The sequence below is a fragment of the Kwoniella europaea genome, chromosome 2, assembly GCF_036810445.1.
Source record: "Kwoniella europaea PYCC6329 chromosome 2, complete sequence".
Taxonomy (NCBI): domain Eukaryota; kingdom Fungi; phylum Basidiomycota; class Tremellomycetes; order Tremellales; family Cryptococcaceae; genus Kwoniella; species Kwoniella europaea.
The window spans coordinates 3,099,912-3,122,339 of NC_089488.1; the positions used below are offsets into that span (position 1 = coordinate 3,099,912).

The following is a 22,428-nucleotide window of genomic DNA, read 5'->3' on the forward strand; positions in this document are numbered from 1 at the left end:
TTGATATATCATGACATATATAATGTGGATAAATGCACATTTGCTCGATTCTATTTCATACTCCATACGGCATTGTCTACATACATCTTCTATTTACTCATTTACCTATTGGAAGACTATTCGTCGGACTGGGCTCCCCATAGTCGTCCGCCATTCAACTATCCTGGAATTTACCTAAAGATCCTCAGGGAGGTTGGGAGCAGGGAAATCTTTTGACATATGTTCCTAAATCCGAGACGACATACATCAATCAATCAGTCAAAGGTCCATTGTAAGCATTGCCTGAAATGTATATTGCCAACTCACAGCGTAATACCTGAAATGTATTTTTCTTCCAGCAGATTCAATCTCGTCGATCTCCTCTTTAGTCAAATCGGGCAATTCATTATCGACCTGAACGATCTTTTTGATATTGTTCTCTTTGGTCGAGGTGGTAACTGCCACTACACCTTTACCCACAGTCCACAATAACAATACAGCGGCAGTATCGACTTTCTTCCCTGTTTCTTTGGATAACCTCTCGGCGATTCTCTCCAAGATTGGCTTGATGGGTCCACCAGTAGGATGTCTCAAGATGGGGGTTAAGGGACCGAAAGCCTCAGTGACGATACCGTGTTTAGCTTGGATATCGAGTACTGGCTGTAAGTGCGTGAGAACGTATGGGTGGTATTCGAGTTCTATGGTAGTATCACCAATACACATCAGCTCAGGTTGATTTATCGAAATTTGCTAATGTCACTGCGACTCACGGTTGACAACAGGTTTGATCCTCGCTACGCTCAACACCGCCTCAAGATCTTGAGGTCTGAAATTACTGACACCCAAGCTTACACCTTCGAGAGTACCGTCCAACACAAGATCCTCGAGCGCAGTCCAGAATTGAGCAATCTTGAGTCCCTCGATGACGAAGGGGTTGTGGATGAGGAGTAAATCAGGCTTGAATCCTAATTTGGAGAGTCGATCTTGGACATTGGCTCTTACTGCCTCAGGGGTAGGCGGCACAGCTGAGCAGTAATCAGGATGAGCTATGACTCCGTAGAAGAGCCAGCGACGACAAGTAAGAAAACTCACCGGATTCGCTTTTGGAGACTGCGATCATCCAAATCCAGACATTATGATTAGCTTCCAACTCCTTTGTCAATTAGAAGTCAGGTAGCTAAACTCACTCTTGGTAGTCACCCAGATATCCGCCTTCTTAGCTCCAACTTGCTTAATGGCTTCTCCCGTGGCTACCTCGGTCTATGCGTCATATAACTCGAGGTCAATCACGTTCTTTGCAAGGAAACAAAGAGGATGATGAACATACCTTGTACAACTCAGCAGTATCGATGGCTTTCACACCAGCTTTCAAAGCTGTGATACCATATTCCAAAGCTGGATCGTGTTTACCATTAAGTCCACCTGATCCATTACCCCATTGAAGGGCTGGAATTGATTTACCATCTGCCAATTTGATCGTTCGAGTCATATCTATAAGTGTGTATGTCTTGCTCTACGAAGTTTTCAGAGATCGGTCTGGATGAGATAATACGATTAAGAATCAGAAGAATGAGGCATACGTGATTAGTACTATTTATATATCTAGATGCCGTATCGCTAGTCAACCAAGCCGTTTTCTGACGTCGACGATTACCACCGGTATGGCGACAGATAACGAGCAAACGTTCCGACGAACCAAACCGGAGTGCGGACCGGACATAAAGGATGCGAACAGTGGAGGTTTGACAGAGTTTATCCGTTTATCCGTTTATCCAATCTCAATACTCATGCTATCGGCTGGTTAGGCGAACAGTGGAGGTTTGACAGAGTTTATCCGTTTATCCAATCTCAATACTCATGCTAGAGTAGTCCAAGAGAATCATGTGAGTCACCAACAATTGATACCCATAAGCTTAGATTGGATCTTACGAAGGACCCGGACTCGCATTGCCTATTTACAGCGGTCACTATATATAGATGACGAGGATGTGGCAAGGCGAGACAACCTTCTTAGGGAGACTCGGAGTAAGATCGGCCGATTCCCGGTATAAAGATGCATACGGTACGTCATTAAGCTCATTAAAGGCTTGGGTGTTACGCCTAATGTTTTGGAATAGCCGCATGTTAGTTGCAAGGGGCCCAGATGCCCCCAGAGTCATGTGCCGTCTCCAGCAAGATATGTCGAGGGGGAATGTTTTGAAGAGCTTCTTTCCAAATGGACGGACAGCAACGCCGATGTCATATGACCTGTTCGCCGAGTATCCATCTCATCCCTAACACTGGGGAATTGCAATAGCGTGAGCAGAATTAACCATAATCTGCTTGCTTGTCAATTCACTCGATGAGACACCCGTCATACCTATACAACCATTCCGCATAACGTTGACGCTAGCTCCGTATTTTGAAAGTTCTAGTAAAGCCGAAAACTTCTCTTTCCCAAGCTCATACCGACCGGACCTTACAGCTGTTATCTACCATATTTGTGGTGCAAGTGGATAGTTGGTTGAACGACGTCAATACTCCATCAATCGACCGAGATAACAACAAATCACAACTTGCTCTACCGATACCTCAGGTCCAAGACCTAGAGCTACTCGTACTGGTACCATGCCCAGAGTGCCTTCTTTGTCACCTACGAACCATCGTCGGCCTTCGACATCTACCTCTTCAGGACCTCCACAACATGTTTTCGTGGTCAGTAAACACATAGCTGGACCTTCACAGCATGCGGTATCAGCTGGTGAAGGGGATGGTCCAGCGAGTGTGAGTAGTATAGTAGAAGCTCTGAACAAGAGACAACCGCCTAGCTGTGATGCCTGCAGAACTAGGAAGTTGAAATGCGCTGGAAGACCTACAGTCATTGAGTTGGGGTTGGAGGCGATAGCCACTGTACAATGCGAGGTGAGTAGTATATTAGATTTCGATCAGGACATGATCAAGATGTATCGCTGATACCGTATGAACTAACCTTAGCATTGTCGGGAATGGGGACTGGACTGCTCGTACCTGTATCAACGAAAACGACGGGGTCGCAAGAATCGGGTCGTAGAGCGATTAGCAGAAGAGCAGCGAGCGAGGAGAAAGTCACTAGGAGGGGATGTTTTATCAGGGCAGATTAGACCGGGTACTGGTGGTGGATCAAGTAGTTCGGATGAAGAAGAACCGGAAAGAAGAGATAGTTTCAATGACGGACCAAGAAGGGATAGCTTTAATGATGGGATGCGAAAGGAAAACTTCGATGTTGGACCGAGAAGAGAAAGCTTTACGGATGATATGAGAAGGATCAGTTTCGCTGGAGATCACAGAAGAGATACTTTCAAGAAGGAAGGGGCTTTCCCACCATCAGTCTCCAATGGGTATAGGAGCGATGAAGCTAGGCAGCCACCACACACAACGGTGAGTTATATATCCACGTGATTTCTCTCTATGCTGATCGAGAATCACTCTCATAAGGCACCACAACCCATTGCTCCTGCTTTACCACAACGACCATCATATCACCAACCCCCATCTCATCGTCCACCTGAACCAGCATCAGCATCGACCGCAACAGCTGTACCGCCTCCTTTCATGCAAATGCCTCAGCTATACCATCAGGATTCCAACCCCCTTATCAGACCTACAAACGACTCCCCTAGACCTTACTACCCTTCTCCTCCTGATTTCAGTAATCATGCTCCACATCCTTCGCAGACGATACAACCTTCTTCAGCTCCACCTCATGCCTTCTCTTTCTCGAGTTCCGCTCAGAGTAACGGTACAATACCTTCACATCAGCTACAACAGCATGACCAGGCTGTTTCCTTACCTTCTGTGGCTTCTCATGATTTTGCAAATTCAATTTCAGCCATAAATTCAACTTCACCCAATAATGAGGTATCACCCTCTGTGGCGCTTTCAGAGGCTTCGATACCACCTTCTACATCTATCGATTCTGTCTTACCTAGAGAGATGGCTATGAATACAATAAAATTATGGTTCGATCACGTGAGTACTTTAGTTGACATTGGAGAACCAAAGGTATTTGATCTCATTTCATTTTTTTTTTGGTAGATACACTGTATTATACCGGTGATTCATCGACCTTCATTCATGGCTGACCTAGTGACACATGAGGAAGAACGTAGACCGATGTTCTTCGCTCTGATCATGGGTATGATAGCGACTACCCTCATTCATGTGAGTAACAATTACATCGGCGATCTCATGAGACCGTTGGGCAAACAAGTGTGTCTTTTTCAGGTACCCAAATCATATTTCGGGATGTCAGCGGCAAGCGTTAGAAAACTGTCGGATAAATGTATGAAAGCCTGTTATGCCGTCACAAGGAGGGAGATGGATAATCCTAACCTGGACCTTATCTGTATAAAGTGAGTTGCATAGGAGTAAGTTGACCATATCATCTGGATGACCGACAAATTTGTTTGATTTATTCGTAGATATATGGTATTCATCATACACAACGTGAGCCTTTCAAGATCTTCATCTCCATGATCGACAGGTGCTGACCTCGTTATACTGGGATAGAAACATGGTAATGTCGGATTGGAAGCAGCTGCTTTTGGTGAAGCGCAATATCTAGCGATCAGTTTAGGACTGCATAGAGAAGATGTAAGTTCGAGTTGCCTTTCTGGAAAATTCAAGCAGTATAGTGGTATGGTGTCTGACACATTCGTTACAGACATATTACGGCTTAGATCCTATAGAAGCTGAAAGACGACGACGAGCATGGTTCTTGATATACAATGCCGACAAGTTCGAAGCTGTGGCAAGAGCCAAACCCGTCTTACTTCGTCCAGATGAATTCTTAGGTCCTGAAGCGACCAATTTCCCAACAGAGTTGTAAGTCGATATATCCGTGACGTCAGGGTTCGGGTTTCATACTGAGAGGTGCTGAAAACGTAGGGATGATAAGTCAATCACGAAACATGGCTACTTACCCAACTCGATACCTGTACCTTTGATAAGTGGTTTCAACATCTTGACTAGAATTGTAACGTAAGTCGGCTCTTCTCGATTATTTGCATCATAATGATTGATAGGCTAAATCTTAAAGACGTTCGTTCATCTTCTTTAGCATCTTGGGTGACATTTTGGTACACGAAAGGGATATTCGTCGACGACCCCCAAACGATCCTGAAGAGCTGTTGTCGGCACTCAGACAAGTCAGACAGCTCCAGCAACGTATCAAAGTCATTGCCGATAAGTTACCTAGACCGTTCCAACTGGAAGTCGGTTCTGGCGATGTCCTGTGAGCATGATTCATATACTGTGTAATGGCGGAGGTTTACTGACGTGGAGATGATCTGACGTAGACCTGCACCAGGATGGGAAGAAGCTATCCGAGATGAACTCGACTTGTTCTTCTCCGATCCAATGTCATCAGAAACAGCCAAGGATGGTTATCTAGTTCTGAAAGCCAACATACACGTTACACTAGCTATGACCAGACTTCGACTTATCCTCCATAGAGAAGATCTGCTTAACAGGAGTGGACAAGTGGGAACTCCCAGTAGGAACGCTGCTGAGTTGGTGGCTGCAGACTTGGGAGAGAATGTTGATTGGAGACATACAGTATATCAAGATTTGTTCAAGGCAGTGCATGGTATACCAATCCAAGCTGTACGTTTCATATCGTCTCATCCTCACAGCTCATATCACAATGAGAGTGGACACTGACTAGATGGCAATTCTGCGATATTTTCACACACACATAGCTGGCTGCAAATGGGCCATCGTTGGTTACGAAAATTAGAGTAGTTGCTGTTACCCTTCTTGACGCTATGCCGTCTCAAGAACAGGCGGATCCGAACGTACAAGGAATAGCAGCTTATCTACTTGGTAAGCTGGAGAGTAATGAAGTACTCTATGACATTAATTGATTGCTTGTGTTCGATCTTACACAGACTTCCTGAATATCATGAGCAGCATCGAAAGTCAATTCGCGGATTAATTGGCGATTCCACCTTTGTCGCCTGTGTCCCTTCCCTCCCTTCTCTGTCCCCCTCGCTGAGGTCATTCTCTCTCGCTCTCGGTCCAAGTCCGCTTGGTCCATACCTTGGTCTCAAGTACAACTGGAAACGGGAGGATGATGGATAAGAGGGCATGAAACGACGATGGACAAATGGCATAGAGAGAAAGGGATGGCCGAAGAAGTGGAAAGACATGGATGATGGTATATCTCACTTTATTTATTGTACGCTCCATGCAGTAGTATAGTACGGTGTCAATAACATGGTAGGATTTGGATTCGGCTACAACCCTGTGAACTTTCTCTTAGACAGTATTTCTTTGGTATCGCAAAATTAGGATCATCGCACAGATCTCCCTCTGCGAGTCCCGGTTGGATTATCACGATGTCATCACTTTTTCTCTCAACCTGAATTTACGCGAACAACCTTCCCCTGCTGCAATCTTTAATGTTTGCCGTCATCCTCATCCTCCTTCACCTTTCTCTATTGATTGGCTCATCATCTTCCCCAAGATGTCAGCCCTCATAGGCACATTCGTCACTCACATCTCTCAATGTTTTTTGACCTCCTCTTCCGAAAATTTAGTCACCTCTTTACCGTTGTCCAGCGAACATCCTTTCTTTGGTCCGCTAAGACAGGCTTTATCAACTGTACGTCAGGTATCTGAGTAGGGTGGAGCCCTTCCCAAATGGAATACAGCTGATAATGTACACTGTACAGGTATCAGAATCGTCCATCAGCCAACAAAGTGCATCTCAGCAGCTGGGCTTCGTAGGGAATGATATAAAAGATAATCTCGCATCTTTCCTTTCTGCTGTATTGAAGAATGTGAGAGGTGAACAGAGTGTATCAGAGAGTGAAGCTGCGTATGGGGATTTCAGTCGACTACAATCAGTGTATAGGTTAGCTCATTCAGACCCAGATTCATGGCGTAGTAGCTGATTATGATATAATGACTATAGCGAAGCGAATAAGCTATATGGAATGATCAACGAAGATGGAACACATATACACGCATTCATGAACCCCCTAATTATCAACTTGGCTAGGACACTGGTAAAAGTATCCAACAATGTATGTGTTGCCACCATATCATTTATCACCTGCAAATCCGTTGCTGATATTATGAGCGCTGAAGCTGACTTGGTTTTTATTAGGCTGCCGCTCTTTCGACTTTACCACTTCGACATCCTAAATCCTCACGATCCATTAGAGATGCAACGCGGCAGGTCATCGAGCGATCTATGCAGATATCAAATACCAGTATGAGTGAATCGGACTGGAATTTCAACTGTACGCAGCAGCATATGGTTGGTGATATCGTATGGGAGTTGGGGAATATACTGTTCAGGATATACGCGGAGGTAAGTGCTCAAGACCAGCCAAATAGCTTTGTTATCCTTTTTATCCCAGAAATATCTTTTAATCCGCTAACCATACTCTCTGTTTCGATTGCAGCGGAAACTACATTCCCAATCTGCCGAATTATCTCGTACTCTCGAATCTCTCACTCCACACGAACAGAAACGATTCGCTTCTCGAGGCGAGATCGTTCCATCCACCACTATATGTCAAAGCTATTATTGGAGGGGCAAGATACGATTGATATTACTAGATTTCAGACAATCGAAATACTGGTTGGATAAAGCTTGGAGTATCGTACCGAAAGATCAAAGTGGATGGAACCAGCGCAGGTAAGTCGGGGTTAGCTTTGTATCATAGGCTTGTTGACATGAACTCAAACTGATCAGATCATCGTATGAATAAATGTAGGGCCATCTTGATACGTTTGATAGCTGTTAATATCCTAGTTGGACAATTACCTCACCCACAAACTCTACAAGAATATGACCTTCCTCAATTCCTGCCCCTTATACATGCGTATAAGACTGGTAATATACCATTATGGCGTAGAACCCTGGACGAAAATAGAGAATGGTATAGGAGAAGATCAATTTGGTTGATGTTGTATGAAAGAGGGGAGATCTTGGTTTGGAGAAATTTGTTTAGGAATACGTTAGTTCAACTTGAGCCTTTTCAAAAAATACCTTCTCTTTCCACAAGTCGATGTATTGGAAAAAGCTGATGAACGAATTGAATGATACAGCTTGAAAATGTATTATTCTTTAGATCCAAATGCACCAAAGAACAAATGTCCAACATGGATATTCATATCTTCGGTCTACAGAACTTTCTTGGGTTCAGGTGAGATCGAAGATGGTCAGGTGGAATTGGAAGATGTAATCTGTGTGTTATCCAGTTTGATAGATCATGTAAGTGATACCCCTTCCATGCTCAAACGTCCAATCTAGTCGTTCAGAGCCAATATAAGGACGAGGGACAACGCTCACGATTACTCGTTGTTGTGCAGGGTCTAATCAGAGGGATATTGTCCTATTCTCAACGACAACTTGTGATGAAACCTGCTCCAGATGGATTGGGTGGGTTTCCAAATATATCAACGGTGGAACCTAGGAAAATACAAGTTGTTGGACAGTAATCACATCGATATCTCTGTGGGGACGGGCCTTCATGCTAATTTCTCGTCATCGTTTATATATCTCGACTCATAATAGGACCCATCGTCCGACATAATCATATCTCATAGTTTTCGAAACCTAGATTGTACTGATATGTATCATTCTCAATAATGTACTATATGTAATAAATGCATATGCAATTGTCTGACATGCTTCCTCTCCCAACGAAACAATGAAGCGATAAATGCTGAGTTGTGCGTTTATGAATATGATGTTTTACTCCTAAAATGGATGGGTTTATATTCTTGTTGATTGTTCGATTACTGCTTAACCTCTGAATGAAGATGTTATCCTATCCAGTAGCAGACTTCTTTTCTTCTTCTTCAAGTTCTCTTCCCTCATCTGAATTCCTGTCGCTTTCTGCCGAATCATTCACGTTTGACGAAGGTTTATCCTGCGTTGAGGGTGGGGTATCAACTTTCGTCTGTTCCTTTGTATCACCTGCAAAGAGAAAAATCACACACCTAGTCAACAATCTGATCCTGACTTCATGTGCTCACCGCCTTCCCAACAATCTTTCGAGCCAACCTATCGCCCCTCCTACTGCAGAAGCTACCTTCCCACCGATCGAGGAGTCAGAAGATCCAAATTGTCCAGATTGCTCTGGATCTATTGGATCGTTCTTCGGTGTAGAAGACTCCTGGGTGGGAGGACGATAGGATCTTTCTCGTTCGAAATTGTGATTTGGACTATAAGTGGACGAAGCCTCACCATTTGTTGCAGTTGTGAATGATATATTTGACGGTCGACCTTCTACGTCGTCAGCGTAGGCTTGTAAGATCTTCTTTTGGTTCGGTGTGAGTGATCTGCAGGAGTACAAGGTCGAAATAGTCAATATACGATACTTCCAGCAACTGGTCAATGTGTTATGTTAGAAAACGGCGACTCAACTCACCTTGGTATCTGGATTTTCCATCCAACGATCAAATCACCTCTATCATTCCTTCTACCCGCATATACCGACTTGACACCTCTCCCTCTCAACACAGCTTCTTCACCATTTTGCGTTCCTCCCTTCACTTTCACATCCACATCACCTTCCAGTGTCGGTATCCTGATGATTCCACCTAACAGTGCAACGTGTAGTGGTACTTTCGCATCGTGGTATAGGTTCGTTCCCTGTCGTCTAAATACACTTGAAGGTTTGACCGATACTCTGACCAGTAAATCTCCTGGTGGACCACCAGCAGAAGATAGAGGCATATCACCTTGAGCGGGTATACGAATCATCATACCATCTTCTACACCAGCTGGAATTTCAACATCTACCACTTTCTTTTCCTTTATTTTACCTACACCATCACATTCACCACACCTCGATGATTTTGGGATAGTCTCGCCAGCACCCCCACAAGCCTGACATGTAGATGCCATGTACATTCCTTGAACTTGAAAAGTCTGTTGTCCAGTTCCTCGACAGGTACTACATTGTTTTTTCTTTTCACCCGGTTTCAGTCCACTCCCTGAACATGGTTTACAATCTACCACAGGAGTGATTGTGATTTTTTTGCTCGATCCATTACAAGCTTCTGAGAATGATAGGCTCACACCTGCTTCTAGATCATCACCTCTCACTGGCCTGGATCTCGCTCCACCTGCACCACCAAATGGACCACCAGGTCCTCCCTGACGAGCACCAGCACCGAAAGCGGATCCGAATAATTGTTCGAACAAGTCTCCGGCATTCCCACCTGGACCACCACCAAAGCCGCCGAATCCCTGGAACCCACCGAACCCACCTGCACCGCTTGCGAAGCCGTTAGGATCGAACCCTTCCTGGGTTGAGGCGGAACCATAACGGTCGTATGCTTGTCGTTTGCTATCGTCGGATAGGATCTGAAGTGATACAATGCCAATACCAAGTCAGCTAAACGTAGAGGGCATGAGAGCCAGTAAAGATCATTTAAACAACCACTCACATCGTATGCAGCTTGAATCTCGTGAAACTTTTCTTTAGCTCCTTCCTCTTTACTTGAATCGGGATGCCATTTCTTTGCGAGCTAGGAGAATTCGAAAAGATCATGTTAGTTGCATTCTCTCGATGATATATATTGAAAGAGCTATTATCTAACTAACCTGATAATACGATTTCTTGATTTCAGAAGCACTGGCGTCTTTCTTCACTCCTAATACATCGTAAGGATTTTTGGCTGATGCTCGATGTACGGCTGTGGAGTGGAATGATCTCTACGTACAGGTAAAGACGGATGATCAGCTATGCTTTGTAGCAACGGTATTTGAATTGACGTGTACACTCACTCTTCTCTCCGCTTGACCGGGTGATCTACCTCTGATAGTACTGAAACACTGCGACGGTGATGATCTCGGACTAGCCGTTCTTCGATGTTGTGATTTACCATGGACAGCTGGGGGAGGAGGGAGTGTAGATGAACTTGCCACTGCTGGTTGGGAAAAGGGCAGCGCTGTGAATGCTCTGGTCGGTAGTCGTGGAGGCATGTTGAGTTGATCTGATCTGATACTACTCTATGATGAGTGTTCCAACGATATACAATCGATGTGTGGATACCCTCGGGATGGAGATGAGGTTGAAATTTCGGAAAGCTAACTGGCTGATTCTGACTTTTTTCACTTTGACTTGAATTCCGCTAGAAATCTCTCGAAGACCCCCTTGACTTACTTAACCTTGAGAGCAGAAAGCGGATATCACCGTCACTTTTGAGCCGGAATCAATTCAAGCTATAGGCTCACCATGTGGCACTCTTGTGATGCATGTAGTCGTACTCGAGTACCTCCCTCCACTCAATCGATTCACTGATCTCAACTCATTTCACACTCACTCGACCAACCTTACGTATCAATTCACTCGATTTCTTCTTCTATTCCTCCTTTTCATTGACTCATGCACTTGGTAGGACCTCGTGGCATTGCAGCTCAACGAACAGATACATCAATACCAATGAGGGAACTCACACCGGCTTCATCAACCTCCTCCCTATCATCAAGGACCAAACGACATATTGCAGAGGAAGATACTCCTTCCAAGAAACCACATGCAAGAAACTCGATGGTTGATATCTTCAAGACTACTCATCTGAACGCTTCCGGTGACCATGTCAACGAGAAAACGATGGAAAACAGGGATGCGCGGGAGGAGGAGCATTTAGTGGTGAAGAAGGATAAAGGGAAAGGAAAGATGAAAATGGTGTACTTACCTGAATTGCCAGAGGAAGTTTGGACGAGGATATTCGAGATCTACTACGAAGACAGGACTACTGGTGAGTGAACGTTCAAACCATACCAAGACTACCTTCGTGTATCTTCTTACTTGCACAAAATGCGATACCCTGCTTATTGTCAATGGGATCATCCCTCATTGCGCCATGATCTTATACGCCAACCATCCTTTGATAGTCTGCTAATAAGCTGTCTATCATCATTATAGAGTGGCAAAGTACTGGTGTTCTTCGAGATGGCCTCACACCAGTCCTTTTGTCCCGGGGTCATGCTCGAATCGCCATTCCAGTCCTCTACCGGCATCCATATGTAGGTTACAAAGCTATCACACGGTTCATCTCGGCTTTATCCAAACCTTCTCGACACACCGAACTGCCTCATAAAGATTACATCAAGCATCTCACCATCAGAGCATCCCCTATCATCCCGACCAATGAATTCTCAGCATTCTATGCTGGTCGAAAGAATCCCGATGTCGGAACTAGCGCCATCGCACCATATACAATCCATCCGTCTTTCGATACGCTCATGAGAACATTACCAGAGCTCTCCACGTTCACACTTAAAGATACACTTATCCTTCATCAAGCAGACGCTCAACTTCTCTTCCATGGCTTAGGACATATCAGCCCAAAGAAAGCTAAATTGGAATTTAGAATGTGGGATCTATATGACTCACCTTACGGACAAGATATCATCGGTGCGACACGAGGCGGGGTATTCAATTCTTATGGAAGCAAACCATCTGTATTACCTTCACCTGACCTCACATCTCCGAGAAATGCTCATTTTGATATCGGACCATTGGCTTATCAGAAGGCTTGGAGAGATGCGCTATATAACGCTACAGAATTAGATCTACCTCCTTGGTGGATCGAACCTTCAAGATCTGATCATCCAGCTCCAGCGTTACCCTTTGGTCAATGGCATGTCAACAATGCTGGTCTAACCGCTAATCAGCTCACAAATTGGGCTGCAACTTTGCCCCCTTCGACTCAGACAGGTGCTCAACCACCAAATTTCCCTCTGGCTCATCCATTCTTCCCTGTCGCACCTCCCGCACCTCCCGCACCTCCCGCACAACCATCCCAACCTTCTTCATCGACAACAACGCAAGATCACCTGCTCGGTCAACTACAGCTTCAGCAACAACGTCTGCGTCGGATGCTCAGGGATCATCCTAAACTTTCGCACTGGCTTGAGCCCGAAGAAACATCAGATACAGCTACCACGTTTGGCACCGCTGCAGATTCGACCGGAGCGACACGCACTAGAGGCACTGGATCATCGGGTAGTCAAACGGCCGTCGCTGTTTCTGAGGACACGTCTGGTCTATCTTTGGAAGATTTGATTGATACTACTGCTTGGGAATTGTCTGATAGTGAAGACGAACAACCCGGCTCACCTACCTCTAGACCTGAAACAAGACCGCCACCAGCTGCTGGACATTCAGTACCTCGCTTGGGATCATCGCATACGCAGAACCCGTCTTTGCCATCGTCCACTAGCAGCAGACAAGAAAATGGCCCTTCGTGGTGGAGATCCACACCTCAAGGCGGTGCACAAACAGCTTCAGCAAACTCAGGCTCAAACAATGCAATCGCTGGGTCATCGTCTACTGTTATGAGTGACCTTTCACCGAACCAAGCGACAGTTCCTGCACCTCAACAACGATACCGACGAATCATTGGCCCGGGCTGGACGGGACCTTCAGACGTTTCCTCTGCGCGGGCCTCTGTCGGAACAGGCTCGAGAGTTGGACAAATCGGTAGATCGGTGACCCAAACACCGGGTCTGACATCCCATGAACTCGCACATTATATGCGTGGGTTACTTCTCAAGCTCATCAGAGATTCTTGGACACCTCGATTACAAGCTCTATCCATCGTTGCTCTTGATCCTTTGGCGAGCTTGATAGTCAGAGCACCTCAGTTGGATTTCTGGACTCAGGTCAACGTACCTCATATTAGAGTACATCTACCTCGATCCATCAATTCTTTGGCGGTATTCAAAGGTGCGAAAGAGGTGGCTAGAGATCGAGCGAGGAGAAGGAGAGAACAAGGTGATATGGGTAATAACAATAACAATAACAATGAACCAGATCAAGATCCAGTTCCGACTGAATCAGGAAATGAAGATGTATATAAGATTGTGGGAGGTGATGGATTAGGAAATGAATTGATAAATGAGGGAGTGAGATTATTTGAAGTTGAGATTAATTCGTTGGAAGAAATGAGAGATGAAGTTTGGATTCGGTATGGTGATCAACTACCACCGCAGCTGTGTAGAATCTTGGCGGGCGAACATGATTGGAGAGATGTCAGTTTTGGTGAGTGTCTCACACCAGGATGGATGCAGCTGAGCATCCGTCATCGAATATGCGACGAGTGTCAAGCTGATACAGGATTGTAGGTCACATGAGTGACACGTACTCTCCCCCTTACTCTGAGTACATCCCACCTGAATCACCTGCCACTTCAGATTTCGATTCTCCCACTTTCAGCTTTGTCTCCCTCGGTGAGAATGATGATGACCAAGCCACTGATGTTGATGAGCTGGAGGGCGGAGGAGAAGGAGAGGGGAATGATACGTATGACAAGGAGAAGGCCGAGGAACAAGCTAAAAGGATGAGAGAAAGGGGTAACGCAGTGTAGATTGACTAGATCGATATACATTACCGAGGTGTTGTTATTGTATTATTATTGTCACTTTGAGATACTCTGCGTTGTACATATATACTCCTCGTACTGGCTACCCATACACATATATACTGTAGCTTTGACTGTGCTCTCTGTCATGTCATTCATGGATATGTCATGTCCTGTTATACGGTGAATAACCTGGTCGGATGTTCGGATATTACCGAGATAACGAACGATCCATCGGCCAACTACCTTGCACTTTGGGGAGACAATCGGCGAATCATCATTCATCGCCAGCTGCAACTCTCTTCGAATCTTCTCTGATTCTATGTGCATATTTCCATTCTGCTGTAGAGTGTTCGGCCGAGTCAATCGATCTTCTGTTCTTGTGTTCTGTGAATAAGCCATAGATCCACTGAATCTCTTCGTGTCTGTCACTGTCTCAAAATTACAGTCCTTCACATCTGCGATCGGAGACGAAACAAGCAATCGACAATATCCGAAATAACATCATATTCGCCTTCTATCTCACCCTGGAGTCCAACTACAAATCGTCTATTGGTGAAGAATGTCAAAACTATCTACTTTCCCACTTCTCTCCAGGATCATATCCCATTCTCGATCTTCCCCCGATTCAAAAGCAATCGTCGATATCCCTTTCGCCCACTCGATCACTTACTCGAACCTAGTCGATGATATCCTCTCTTTGACCAAATTGGTTTCTCCGTCGATCAAAGAAGATGAAGCTAGGGTAGTCGTCCTATGTGAAAAAGGGTATTTGGTCCCACTGGCTATGTTAGCTGTGTGGACCAGTGGTGGATTGGCAGTTCCAATCTTACCTAGTTTACCACTACCTGAACAAAGTTATATGACTACAAATGCTGAGACTAGTTTGATCATTTGTGATAACGAAAATCGATCCAGAGCTGAACAGCTTGTGGAAGAAGTTAAAAAGGAGGGTAAAACCACTTGTGAGGTGTTGGAAATTAGTTTAGAAGATATAAGGAAGAATGGTGTTACTAAGGATGAGAAACGTAATGCGCTGGAGGGGCTAAAGGGGAGGGAATTGGATGGTGAGAGGAGGGCGATGATGCTTTTTACTAGTGGTACGGTGAGTGGTTCATGGTTTCCTACTTCACTTCTCTTTAGACTTATACTACACTTAATCTGATCCCCTTCTGAGTTTCATCCACCAATTTTACTGATGCCTTAGAGGCATACAAGTGGAAAACGAAAAGCTGATTTGTCTCAAATTCTCAGACCGGTAGACCCAAAGGAGTTGTCACTCGACATTCAGCTCTAGCAGCTCAGGTATCAGCCGTAGCTGAAGCTTGGAGGTGGTCCGAATCCGTGAGTCTACTCACGTCACTATCGTCGCTCTATTGCCAATGGCTAATTTTTATGACGGTTTTCCAGGATAACCTCCTCCACGTTCTGCCATTGAATCACTTGCACGGTATCGTCGTCGCGCTCTTACCTACCCTGTGGTCAGGAGCTACAGTGGAATTATGGGAGAAATTCGATGGTCCCGCTGTAAGTTTGTCTATCTTCATCTCCTATGTCATAACACACCAGTATCAATGACTGACTGTTGTGTATGTTTTGATAATTTGGTAGATTTGGAAAAGATGGATAAATGAAGATGGCAAAGATCCTATAACAATGTTCTTCGGTGTACCTACTGTCTACTGTGAGTTTGGACATGACGCATAACCCCTAGGTCTGAATGACCTATTCATTACATCTCGCTTTTGGATTATCAATCTATCGTGCTTCACTAGAACTAACGGAAATACAATTTGTCACAGCCCGTCTCATCGCTGCCCACTCCAACTTACCCTCGGACCTACAAGAAAAAGCGACGAAGGCATCTTCCACCCTCAGGCTACAGGTGTCGGGATCAGCACCTTTACCTGAGAGCGTCAAGAAAACGTGGGAACAGCCTGGTGGAGTTGGAGGTGGACAGGTTCTGTTAGAGAGATATGGAATGACTGAGACGGGTATCATCGCCGGAACGGGTTGGGAAGTGGAGAAGAGGATTAAGGTGAGTTGCAGATGTATCTTTCAGCGATCAACAAGCTTCGGCTTGACTTCATTCGGGACTCATGCTGATTTTGCGTTGTCTTTTTCTTCAGGGCCACGTTGGCTTCCCTCTGAAAGGCGTTGAAATTAGATTATGGGATGAAGAGGGGAACAAACAGGTCACTGAAAGGGAGATTTCGGGTGAGGTCCAAGTTAGAGGTCCACCAATAACGAAAGAGTGAGTCTATCGATCTGACATGTTGGCATTTTACGCTTGATAAGAAGGGAATGGTGGTTATACTAATATAACATGCACGTTCTCAACTTAGGTATTGGAGATTACCTGATGCTACTACCAAGGAGTTCCAGGACGGATGGTTTAAGACTGGTGATGTTGGAGTATACTCCTCTGATCCAGCTGCAGAGGGTCAACTTAGGATATTAGGTAGGAAAAGTACGGATATCATCAAATCAGGTGGAGAGAAAATAAGTGCCGTGGAGATCGAACGTGCGATATTAGAGTTGGAAGGTATGAAAGATTGTGCGGTCGTAGGTGTGGATGATGAAGAGTGGGGACAAGTTGTGAGTGACCCCGCATCGCCAGACTCACTCGTCCCTCTTCTCAGTTGCAGACTTCATGTTTGTTTGAAATGATGTTATGCTAATTTAATGATCGCGACGTGAACGTGATTAGGTATCTGTATGTCTGGTGACTACTCGACCTGAAGTCACTGTAGCGGATCTACGTAAAGAATTGAGAAATGTCATTGCGCCGTATAAGTTGCCGAAGAAATTGAAGATTTACGAAGAGGAAATTCCCAGAAATGTGAGTGATCTCCGTCTTGGCTCTGATCTTGTGATATCAGTGTGGATGCTGATGTTGTGGGATCATCGTAGAATATGGGTAAAGTGAATAAGAAGAAATTGGTTTTGGAGGCTTTCCCACCTGAATCCGCATAAACACATCAGAAATATAACGATAGATATCGCAAAAGAGAACCCAACATATGCATTTTACAACATTGCCACTTTCCTACTGTACTGAAAACGGTCTTCCGACATCAAGTTATTGCAGTATTATCATGGCCGTACAGTGCTCTCGTGGTTGATACAGCATGGGTCAACATTTGATCTTTGACATGAAGAGATAAGTGCTGGGCGCTGTGGTAACGTTCCGATCACACAGGAGATATCATACAGAGGAGAAGAAGACTTCCTCACAAAGGATTGTAAGATGGAAGAAGACTCATCGACTCGAAAGAGATACGAACGGCGAAATACTCATCTTGCACTGATACTGTATGCGTTACTGACACATACAGCAAGATATTGATATCGGAAAAGAGGATTCGGGAACAAAGGATGTCTTGTCGAATGTGCTTTGACGAACTTCGAACTAACCTGTGTCCTTAGACTGACATACATTGGCATGGTGCATACAAAAGGGAGATATGATCGATCTTTCGATAAGCATTCTCCATACAACACGAATATTACCATCAACATTGTAAAATCTCATTGAAACATACATATATACAAATATACCAATATCATCACCATACACTGACGTATTTCATTAATAACAATGACATCCGAACGATATATCCAACTTACAAGCATCCGTCTAATCGTCCCTTCCGGAGAATTATCCCCCTTAACATCCCTTTACATCGATACGACCACTGGACTTATCTGTTCCCCACCCTCAATTTCTTCTGTTGTAGATGAAATTCTGACTATCGATCTGAAAGGACATTGAGTCAGTCCGGGGATGATCGATATTCAGATTAATGGTGCGTTCGGTATTGATTTAAGTGAATTTACCGATGAAAAAACGTACGTGGATGGGTTTAAGAAGATCTGTGAAGGGTTATGTAAGATTGGAGTAACGGGTTTTTTACCTACGATTATTGTGAGTCTATTCAATTGTAGCATTTCATCGTACATCTTCCAGTATCCAGGAATAGATCCTCCAATGTGAAAGCCTTTGGCTGACCCTTTTCCGTTCTTTCCAATTCATATATTTTGCAGTCCCAAACGAAAGAGAACTATCACTCGATCATACCTCTCCTCCGCACTTTATCATCATCTACCTTGATCAACTCGCTGGACCGTCAAAGTAGATCATTAGGATATCACCTAGAAGGACCGTTCATTCATCCAAAGAAGTCGGGCTGTCATCCTACTTCGAACCTGATTACTGCTCCTGAGGGGTTACAATCATTGGTCGAGACATATGGCGAAGACAGTTTCGTTAGAGGTAATGAAGATGCATTCGTAGAAATGATTACGGTCGCTCCTGATGTTGAAGGTATATTGGAAGTTATCCCCCAACTGGTAGAGAGGGGATGGAAAGTAAGTTTGGGACATACGTACGTTAAAAATTCTAAAGATACAGAATTTGAATCTGGATTTGAACATTATACAGTACATGCTGACGGTTGTATGTGTTTCTGGGGCCGTAGTAACGCGTCTACCGAACAAGCTCTTCGAGGAGTGGCTAATGGAGCTACTTTGCTCACTCACTTGTTCAATGCTATGCCTCCAATGCGTGAGTATGTATACTTGGAAAACACTGGTCGAACAGCTGAGCTGACTGTCTAATGCTGGTATTAGATCACAGAGAGCCAGGGCTAATTGGGTTACTTGGCTTACCGCCCACTTCCTCGAGTGGACAGACTGTCAGACCATGTATGGCACAGAGGGTGTACGCTGTCGCTCCTACGCCTAAGATCAGATCTAAAGCCCCTACGAGGGTGCCTTCGCCGGTCCTAGAGACTGAGCAAAACCCTCTGCAAGTAGACACTTGCTGTAGCGATAATGGGATCAAAACAAGTGTCGGAGGTAAGATGGAGTGCAAGGCAAAAGACCTCTCGGTGAATACTGATGGATGCGTCAATGGGGGTTGCCAAGACGAAACTTGCGATTATGTCTATATCCATTCTGGGAAGAAACCCAAGAATCATCTGAAACTCAGCTTGAAGTTGGACGACTTAGGTGTACAAGCCAATGCTGGAAGAGATACCTCTTCACCTGAGAACAGCGAATCAGCTCGATCGGATGGTCCTCCTCCTTTAGTTCAAGTTTTAGAAAGAGGAGATGGACAAGATGGATCCATCGTCAAAAGACCATATTTCTCAATTATAGCTGATGGGATCCACGTCCATCCCCAAGCTGTAAGTATGGCTTATAACGCTCATCCCGACGGATGTATCTTGGTATCTGACGGTGAGTTACGAAATCGCTCCTAAGCATCTATATTAAGGCAGCTCATTTAGTGAGGTTAATTTGATCGGCTTGATAGCGATGCATATGCTCGATCCCTCCCTCCCTGATGGTATACACCCATGGCGAGAGCAATATATCGAAAAGCGCAATGGAGGAATCACCTTAGCTGGTACAGATACATTGGCAGGATCAATTTTACCCCTTCCTCAAGCTGTTCTCAACCTCTCGAAATTTTCCGGTATACCACTCTCCAAAGCGGTGGTCTGTGCTACGCATACACCTGCTAAAGCACTTGGTGGGGAGGTTGAGAATATGGTAGGGCTGAGTGTGGGTTGCTGGGCCGATTTGTGTATTTGGAATGGAGAGGGGTTGAAGGGGGTTTGGAAGGGTGGGAAAGAAGTCTGGTATGAAGGTTGAGATCGATTGAGCTCAAGTCTCTCTCTCGAGCTCTGATTGCTTGGTCATAGGTTATATAGCGTGTATAGAGAGAGGATGGCTGCTGTACTTTCCCTGTCGTCATATGCATCCTTTGGTTTGGCCATTCTGTTATCTCGCAAAGCTGCCACGCCACATCAATAGTCTTCCAGCCACCATCCCACCACGCTAACGGACCTCCACCTCGCATAGCACGTCACGTTCATCCTTCCTTTCATCTCTATTTTCCATTCTACAAGGTATTGTACTCACTATCACACCATATATCTTCACTCAGCTCTTGCTATCATACGCATCTCTCTCGAAAATATCCCCTCAAAGTCAAAAATATAGTAAAATATGTCATCATCAGGCTGGGAAGTACGATTTTCCAATTCCCGACAGATCCCCTACTTCTACCATGCCGAGAAAGGTCTTTCAACTTGGGAACCACCCACTGAAATTAGTCAAGAACAATTACATCAACTTCCCGGTGCGTCCAAATACCTCAAAGCGCAAGGTGCTTCTGGTCCCGCGTCGGGAGGGAAGGATGGTCAGGTTAGAGCAAGTCATATTTTGGCGAAACATTCTGGAAGTAGACGACCTAGTTCATGGAGGAAGGTGAGTGTGATGATTCTCTTTTCTTCACTTTAGCTAGATCAGTGTAGGAGGTGAAGTGGATGTACCTCATGAGATAAGGAAGGAGGATCATTAGGAGGGAGATAGATGAGGGCTAGCGCTGATTTGCTTGAATGTTTGTAGGAAAACATCACGATTACACGTGAAGAAGCTCAAAAGATCATCGAACAACATATAACCACACTTAAATCCTTACCACCTTCTGAGGTACCTCAGGAATTCGCAAAGATCGCTTCGACAGAGAGCGACTGTTCGTCAGCTAGGAAGGGAGGTGATTTAGGTTGGTTTGGTAGAGGTCAGATGCAAAAGCCTTTTGAGGTGAGTAACACCTTATCATTTACGTGGTTCTTTCGATATGGAATTGCATCTCGATATACCAACACTAGCTGATACTGCTGTGTAACATAACAGGACGCAACGTTCGGTCTCGAAGTGGGTCAGCTTAGTGATATTATCTATACCGATTCAGGCGTACATGTCATCCTCAGAACTGGTTAGAGATGATAGATAATTCTAAATGATATTGCTAGTTTACACGCGATGGAAGTGGAAACAAGGGAGAAAAGGTGTATATATATGTATTGTACATTGCGAGTGATGCAAGGAGAAGTGAATGACAGAGCAGACTATCTGTGCATGATTCATGATACAACGATACATACGCTATTATACGATTCAAAAATGATCAACAAGATTTGAAGAAGGATGCTCTGGAAATGGATTTGACGATTGCACGATGATTGATGTCCTCCTCACGATGAGTGATTCCTATACGGGTTGTCTGTTTTATAAGGTGAAATAGTCATTTCGAAGACAGATGATACGAGTTGGTCTGAGGCTGATGACTGTAGCCATCTGCATCCCTTGATTAGCTGCAAGTGATGACATCAAACGGACAATATCAAGCAGCTGACTCACTTAGAGTTTCGATTTCCCATCCCTCTTCTTCTTTACCTCTTTCTCATCAGTACTATCATTTGGACCTTTCCCAAACCCCTCCCAAGCCGGATGCACTTTCTTTGGATCAGACCATTTCGATTTATCCTCTCCTTCCCCCTGTTTTCCCAATCCTACACCTTCGATACCTTCTTCCGTACCTGCTCCTGCCCCTCCGCCACCCCCTCCACCGGATTGGATACCTTCTTCTGGTACTGCTGGTTTACCTTTATCTTTCGATGACGCTGCCGACATGGATGAGCGAGTTTGGATGGAGGGGATCGAAGAGATTGATGCGGGGTGGGTGTGAGCGGGGTTGAATGATTTAGAGGATGCTGAGACGGTGGGTCGTTTACTTTGGTTGTACATTGTACAGGTATTCGAATCCGGTATATATTTTCAGGTATTGGATCAGGATTGTATAAAGATGTTGAAGGATGATTTATGAAGAGGGAAGGAAGTGAAAGTGACAGAGAGAAGGACAAGACGATCGGGTAATTGCATTCCCGGCAAAACCACAGCCATCATCGATGACGAGAAAGCCAATCTTTGGCTGAAATTCGTTCTCACCTTTTTTCTCCTCTGCGCATCACTCATATATAGTCATATAACGATCACACACTCGATTAGTACATGCAATATGTGACTGAGCAGCTTCCTCGCCCTTCTCGCAAGCCAACGACATAATTAGGAGAATTGCTGTACTCGATCCGGGATAGTGCGAGTTCGACTTCTTCGATTCTCTCTTCATCCTCCATCTGGGATGGTCAAGCTGATACAGACACTTCGCATCAGGAAGGGTGCGAATATACTCATTGTACTCATACATGCATCAACGATCGCATATGATACCAACTCGAT

The 22,428-nt window shown here is 44.8% G+C and overlaps 9 protein-coding genes across 9 annotated transcripts; 6 read left to right on the forward strand and 3 right to left on the reverse strand.

The window, feature by feature from the left end:
• Window positions 1–174: 174 nt before the first annotated feature.
• V865_007512 (uncharacterized protein) lies at window positions 175–1,468 on the reverse strand (the record flags this gene model as incomplete). The annotated part of the gene is made up of 5 exons (XM_066231259.1): window positions 175–225; window positions 307–677; window positions 750–1,025; window positions 1,167–1,239; window positions 1,307–1,468. 5 exons carry the CDS (start codon window positions 1,466–1,468, stop codon window positions 175–177), a joined length of 933 nt encoding a protein of 310 aa, XP_066087356.1.
• Window positions 1,469–2,586: 1,118 nt separating this feature from the next.
• V865_007513 (uncharacterized protein) lies at window positions 2,587–5,932 on the forward strand (the record flags this gene model as incomplete). Its single annotated transcript, XM_066231260.1, has 13 exons — window positions 2,587–2,880; window positions 2,953–3,157; window positions 3,512–3,966; window positions 4,033–4,158; window positions 4,222–4,349; window positions 4,419–4,443; window positions 4,507–4,590; window positions 4,661–4,821; window positions 4,885–4,977; window positions 5,057–5,230; window positions 5,295–5,601; window positions 5,697–5,820; window positions 5,886–5,932. The coding sequence occupies 13 exons, from the start codon at window positions 2,587–2,589 to the stop codon at window positions 5,930–5,932; spliced, it is 2,223 nt and encodes a 740-aa protein (XP_066087357.1).
• Window positions 5,933–6,463: 531 nt separating this feature from the next.
• V865_007514 (uncharacterized protein) lies at window positions 6,464–8,451 on the forward strand (the record flags this gene model as incomplete). Its single annotated transcript, XM_066231261.1, has 8 exons — window positions 6,464–6,601; window positions 6,672–6,853; window positions 6,914–7,025; window positions 7,109–7,315; window positions 7,410–7,645; window positions 7,725–7,967; window positions 8,059–8,224; window positions 8,323–8,451. The coding sequence occupies 8 exons, from the start codon at window positions 6,464–6,466 to the stop codon at window positions 8,449–8,451; spliced, it is 1,413 nt and encodes a 470-aa protein (XP_066087358.1).
• Window positions 8,452–8,987: 536 nt separating this feature from the next.
• On the reverse strand, window positions 8,988–10,948 carry V865_007515 (chaperone DnaJ; the record flags this gene model as incomplete). The annotated part of the gene is made up of 5 exons (XM_066231262.1): window positions 8,988–9,297; window positions 9,387–10,327; window positions 10,411–10,491; window positions 10,568–10,678; window positions 10,751–10,948. The coding sequence occupies 5 exons, from the start codon at window positions 10,946–10,948 to the stop codon at window positions 8,988–8,990; spliced, it is 1,641 nt and encodes a 546-aa protein (XP_066087359.1).
• Window positions 10,949–11,408: 460 nt separating this feature from the next.
• V865_007516 (uncharacterized protein) lies at window positions 11,409–14,340 on the forward strand (the record flags this gene model as incomplete). Its single annotated transcript, XM_066231263.1, has 3 exons — window positions 11,409–11,727; window positions 11,895–14,015; window positions 14,099–14,340. 3 exons carry the CDS (start codon window positions 11,409–11,411, stop codon window positions 14,338–14,340), a joined length of 2,682 nt encoding a protein of 893 aa, XP_066087360.1.
• A 556-nt stretch (window positions 14,341–14,896) lies between these two features.
• V865_007517 (uncharacterized protein) lies at window positions 14,897–17,310 on the forward strand (the record flags this gene model as incomplete). The annotated part of the gene is made up of 9 exons (XM_066231264.1): window positions 14,897–15,439; window positions 15,589–15,678; window positions 15,745–15,861; window positions 15,946–16,018; window positions 16,137–16,372; window positions 16,464–16,588; window positions 16,680–16,932; window positions 17,045–17,176; window positions 17,248–17,310. The coding sequence occupies 9 exons, from the start codon at window positions 14,897–14,899 to the stop codon at window positions 17,308–17,310; spliced, it is 1,632 nt and encodes a 543-aa protein (XP_066087361.1).
• A 625-nt stretch (window positions 17,311–17,935) lies between these two features.
• V865_007518 (uncharacterized protein) lies at window positions 17,936–19,995 on the forward strand (the record flags this gene model as incomplete). Its single annotated transcript, XM_066231265.1, has 6 exons — window positions 17,936–18,070; window positions 18,137–18,262; window positions 18,382–18,722; window positions 18,816–18,901; window positions 18,967–19,578; window positions 19,655–19,995. The coding sequence occupies 6 exons, from the start codon at window positions 17,936–17,938 to the stop codon at window positions 19,993–19,995; spliced, it is 1,641 nt and encodes a 546-aa protein (XP_066087362.1).
• A 357-nt stretch (window positions 19,996–20,352) lies between these two features.
• Window positions 20,353–21,129, forward strand: V865_007519 (uncharacterized protein; the record flags this gene model as incomplete). The annotated part of the gene is made up of 3 exons (XM_066231266.1): window positions 20,353–20,613; window positions 20,755–20,949; window positions 21,043–21,129. 3 exons carry the CDS (start codon window positions 20,353–20,355, stop codon window positions 21,127–21,129), a joined length of 543 nt encoding a protein of 180 aa, XP_066087363.1.
• A 420-nt stretch (window positions 21,130–21,549) lies between these two features.
• V865_007520 (uncharacterized protein) lies at window positions 21,550–21,936 on the reverse strand (the record flags this gene model as incomplete). Its single annotated transcript, XM_066231267.1, has 1 exon — window positions 21,550–21,936. One exon carries the CDS (start codon window positions 21,934–21,936, stop codon window positions 21,550–21,552), a length of 387 nt encoding a protein of 128 aa, XP_066087364.1.
• Between the last annotated feature and the right edge of the window lie 492 nt (window positions 21,937–22,428).